General features: G+C 40.3%; 1 protein-coding gene across 1 annotated transcript; it reads left to right on the top strand.

Moving 5' to 3' along the window:
* The first annotated feature begins 2504 nt into the window (after window positions 1-2504).
* or2t2 (olfactory receptor family 2 subfamily T member 2) lies at window positions 2505-3347 on the top strand. The gene has a single exon (XM_002932769.2). It carries the CDS (start codon window positions 2505-2507, stop codon window positions 3345-3347), a length of 843 nt encoding a protein of 280 aa, XP_002932815.2.
* Window positions 3348-5419: the final 2072 nt, after the last annotated feature.

Raw genomic sequence — 5419 nt, 5'->3', positions numbered from 1 at the left:
TGTATCATTCATCACAAACTAAGCTAAGCTCTATCTTTCCTTTATACTTCAGAAGGGTTTTTTTTACTTCCTCTGGATCAGCTAGCAGTTAGGCAGGTTATACTGTATATAGGCATAAAAGGTTGAATTTTATGGACATGTGTCTCTTTCCAACCTAACTTACTATGTTACTAAGTAAGAGCCTGTTTAATTTTATTTTAGTTTGGCATCTACAGGAAGGGGCTCCTTTTCAAGGGTGTAAGAAGTTGATGTAATTTGATTGATGTGTAATAAATTCATATAATTGCTACCTTCTTGTATAGTATGTGTAAGGACGCGCGCCATTTAGCGCATGCGTCTAAGAATGTGCCAGACAAACGTCCAGGTAGCATGCGCAAAGCCGCGCGCACGTCGAAAAGGTGCGCGCGTAAAATCGCACGCATGGTGAAGGGGCGCGCGCGTAAAATCGCGCTCGGCGAAAGATCGCGCGCGCACGTCCGTACGTTGCAGCGTGCGTCTTGACGCCACATGCACTCGCGTTTATCGCCGCCTTTAAATATTCGCCATTTTCCAGCCATCATTGCTTGGTTATCAAGTTTACTTGTGCCTGGCGTTTTATTGTATCCTGATTCCTCATTGAGACTTCTGCCTGGATCCTCGCTTCTGAAACTCTTCTGCCTGCCCCGACTCGGACCCGTTTGACCTCTCCACTGCTTGATCCTCGGTACCTCGTTATTGGCTCTCCGGCCTCTCTCCACTGCCGTGCTCCCTGTCCTCATCCTCAGGCGAGCCTCCGGTTAGTGTGAGATGTTTGTGGGCTTACTCGCGACATATCGTCTGCCGGCTTGAATTACCTCCCACAGCCTGTTATCACTCCGCGGCCTGACAGTATGTGCTTTATTATTGAAATACTGGATTGAGTACATTTTTCATTCAATTTTTTTGTGTTAATTGATGTTTTGTATGAATAGCATCTTAATGTAGAGTTTTCTTTACACCATCCATTAATATAAAAAGAGAATTGAATTGTTAGATTGACATCCTTCACACACCCTGGAGTAATGAGCACTTTGGGGATTGAATATTCTTTCCTTTAGGCTTTACAAACCTTTATATACTTTGCTTCCAACTCTGCTGTAGCTCTTCAATAAAAGCCATGACGATTTGTACAAGGCTTGCATTAGAAGCCGGGAGCCCTGGTAAGCTGCAACTATTCTGCTCTGTCCCATCAGCTCATTCATCCGAGGACATTTCCTTTCATTTACATTCAAATACCACTTCCAATAAAAAGTTATCATGGATCTCAAGATAACCCACCAACCACTGCCCTTTTTTCCCTATAACCGCATCTACAGTGTTTGTAATTTATGAAAGTATTATTGCATAACTGTTTATGCAGTATAATAATGTGTCATTTGTTCTTTTCCATGGACTTATTCTTGCAAGTCTACTTGTACAGATAAATATCACTGTGGGTTTGTCATTGTGCAGACAATGAATTACAGGTTTATCTTCCCATAAAATAATGGACTGTGTGTATAGAATGTTTTCATTGGCTTAAAGACTTTATTGCATAGGTTAATTGACTATACCTTCTGATATTAATTGTTGCTTACTTTTCCTTATTGTCAATCCAAAAATTGAAAAAAATGTACTACTGTGCCTATTTCAAATAACCGAGAAAGCCTCAACAGGGTCAGTGTTTCTGTGGGCAACCAGAAACCCCACTATTTTACCTTCTACTACAGAAATGTAAACTCATATGCAGAACATTTGCAACATTTTCTGTATCCTTTCATAAAGCCAGGTTACTAGTCCCACAAGGCATCACCTCCAAGACAATAAACTAAAAGAGGAAACCACCAAAAACATAATAGTTTGTTTTGCAATAAGTTTTTGGATGAAGCCTATATGCATGTTAGGATATAGATACAAATGAGTATTTTTAAGGCTTACAGCCTACTGTAGCTGATCTGTTACTGGTATAAAAAACAGAAATGGTGCAGTAATCCTGGCATTCTACACTGACCTAAAGTTAGTCTCCCATTTTTGTTGTTGTTCTGCAGCCCTTCAATTCGGAATTCAAAGGGCTATATGGTTATTAAGGCTTACTTTCCTAGCAGCAATGTACATTTTTGAAGACATAATAAAAGGTAAATAGAAGAGGATGGAGAATGGAGAGCCAAAGTCAACCTGTGGGCTTAATAACAGTAACTGCATACAAGCAACTTTATCACTTATGTCCCAGGTGATGTTTAGTGGGCACTCACACAACCCAGCAAAGAAATTCTCTGGTATGGAATATTTTTTAATGTTGTCATTAATCAGCATTTCTATTTGCATGGTGTCTATAAGGCTACATGTAAATGCTTTTTTTCCTCAATAAATGCAGTACAATGGATAATGCCATAAATATCACAATACCAAGATATTTCCATCTCATAGCATTTTCCAACTCTGAGGAGAAACACTATATAATTTTAATTGGATTATTACCAATGTACCTACTGGCTGTGCTAGGAAACATGTTAGTTGTTGTGCTTGTATGCCTGGTACCCCAACTGCACACCCCCATGTACTTCTTCCTGTGCAACCTGGCAGCCCAGGACATTATCTCTGTCTCTGCCTTCCTGCCCAAGCTGATGGCCATCACAATTACAGGGGACACCAGCATTTCCTTTCCTGGCTGTATAACTCAGCTATTTCTATTTATAACCTGCACTGATGGGGATTTTCTCCTGCTGGCCATCATGGCTTATGACCGATATGTGGCTATTTGTATCCCTCTGCGTTATCACCTCATTATGAACCCAAGGTTCTGCATCCTGTTAGTGGCAATGTCTTGGATTGTATGTGCCGCCAACGCAATGTGCTTTTCCTTCTTTATATCTCATTTGTCATTCTGCAGGCTTCTTGATATCAATCATATCTTCTGTGAAACCATATCCATGTTGAAGCTTTCCTGCAGTGACACAACCCATATACAGACACTTATAGCAGTTGATGCACCATTAATAGGGATTCTTCCAGTTGGGTTGATCCTAATATCCTATGTATACATCATATATACCATCCTGAAGATGAGAACCTCTGCAGCAAGGCCCAAGACTTTCTCCAGCTGTTCCTCACATCTCACAGTTGTATTGCTCTTCAGTGGTACATGTCTTAGCTTGTACATGAAACCCGAGTCAGGAAACTCTCAAGAAGTAGACAAGTTGCTTTCCCTGATGTACTTGGGCTTTATTCCAATGTTAAACCCACTGGTGTACAGCCTTAGAAATAGAAAGGTTCAGTCTGCTGCAAAAATAGTATTTAGCAAATATATAATAAAAGATCCATATAAAGGTTCTTCATCAGGAAGGCAGTGAGGCTGTTCAATACTTTCTATGCTTAATGTTGTGTTATTACCTTCCCTTTATGCTTTTATGGAAAGGCTTGGATATATTTTGTAGACATACTGTATTTAGAAAGCATTGATCCAGGAACTGAACTAAAGCAAAAACAGAAAAACTATTGTTGCTAAAGTGTTGAAGATATTTTTGCTGTTGTGGATTGAGCCCAGAGTAGCTGACAAGTGAGTTAGAAAGGGAAACCAAAAGTAGTATTTTCTTTTTTTTCAAGGGGGATGGTCTTAAATAGCCAGAGTGTTATAATCTAATAGCGTGATAACTGTGCTTGGCCTAGTATTCCTGTTTCCTCTTACTCTCTTCCCATTCCATTCCCAAATGTCTTTCTGTCTCTCTTACCTTTACAGAGGCCTCCAGAAATGGGAATTTTGTTTTTTAAATCAACATAAATGACACCATTTAATCTAAATAAGATGCTGCGGTTAAGGGGCAAATTTTTCAAAAATCAAGTTGGTGTTTTACTCCCTATTTATTAAATAAAAGGTAACAAAAAGTCACCAGAAAAAAACTCAGATGGTATGGTTGCACAGAAGGCAATGGGAATATTCTCAAACAATAGTGATGGGCAAATCTGTCCCGTTTTGCTTCGCCATAAAATTTGCGAAATGGGCAGAAAATTTGCAAAACGCATTTGTCGCTCGGTTTTTTTTTGGCGACCGCGTCTTTTTTGTCGCCCGTGTCTTTTTCTTTGTCGCCCCTGCAATTTGACACGACTGCGCCCAATTTGGCGCGCGACAAATAAAAATTCCGCATGATGAAGGGCCATCCTGAAGATGAAAACCTGAAGATGGCCTATGATCGCTCTGCGTTATCACCTCATTATGAACCCAAGGTTCTGCATCCTGTTGGTAACAACGTCATGGATCCTCTGTGCCGCCAATGCAATGTGCTATTCTTTGCTTATATCCCATTTGTCATTCTGCAATTTTCTTGATATTAATCATATATTTTGTGAACCCGTATCCATGATAAAGCTTTCCTGCAGCGACACAACACACATACAGATACTAATAATATTTGATGTACCACTAATGGGTTTTTTTCCATTTGGATTTATTTTATTCTCCTATGCCTACATCATATATACCATCCTGAAGATGAGAACCTCAGCTGCAAGGCTCAAGACTTTCTCCAGCTGTTCCTCACATCTCACAGTTGTATTGCTCTATTGCGGTACGTGCATCAGCTTGTACACAAAACCGGGGTCAAATAACTCTGAAGAAGTTGACAAATTTCTTTCTCTGATGTACTTGGGTTTTATTCCGATGTTAAACCCATTGGTGTACAGCCTCAGAAACAGGCAGGTTCAGTCTGCTGCAAAAAATATATTTACCAAGTATATATTAATGAACATTCACTATGTAAAATAAGGGTCACATTGTAATATTTTACAAATTTAAAAGCAGAGCACCAATAGAATTATATAAAATACACTCTATATATGCTATATAAGATGTTTTGGTAAACTCTGAGAATTTAAAAAGAAGAACGACCTCAGGAATCATTGCTTATCACATGAAGAGTACTAAGAAGTAATATTCTATACCAGGGGTCCCCAACCTTCTTAGCGCCAGGGACCGGTACCGAGCCAAAATCCACGGACCAGGGGGTAGGGGTGGGGGGGTTGCGAGCGAATTTCAGGCGCGGGCGTGCGCTTTATTTGCGCCATAAAGTGCATCTGCATGCATTTAGTCACGCCTTCTTGTGTGTGGCGCACCAGTTTGTGCCTTTTTGTGTGCCACGCGGGAACCGCCACGGCCCATTACCTAACCGTCCGCGGCCCCGCGGTTGGGGACCCCTGTTCTATACAATTCAGTAGCTTGTGCTTTCATATTTGTGTTGTGATATTTCATTTACTTTATGGCCCAATGGGCCAAGCTAGAAACTGTCTATAGAGCCATATATTCCACACTTTTTCAAATTTACGCCGGTTATTATTAAGTAAGCTGTAAGTTTTTCCCATTTCTATAGTCCACCTGAGCCTGTTATGTACTTCTTGCATTGTTGGGGGACATACCTTCTTAACTATCAGA

Source organism: Xenopus tropicalis, chromosome 3, assembly GCF_000004195.4.
Source record: "Xenopus tropicalis strain Nigerian chromosome 3, UCB_Xtro_10.0, whole genome shotgun sequence".
NCBI classification, from domain to species: domain Eukaryota; kingdom Metazoa; phylum Chordata; class Amphibia; order Anura; family Pipidae; genus Xenopus; species Xenopus tropicalis.
This window is presented reverse-complemented; position numbering and strand designations above follow the sequence as displayed.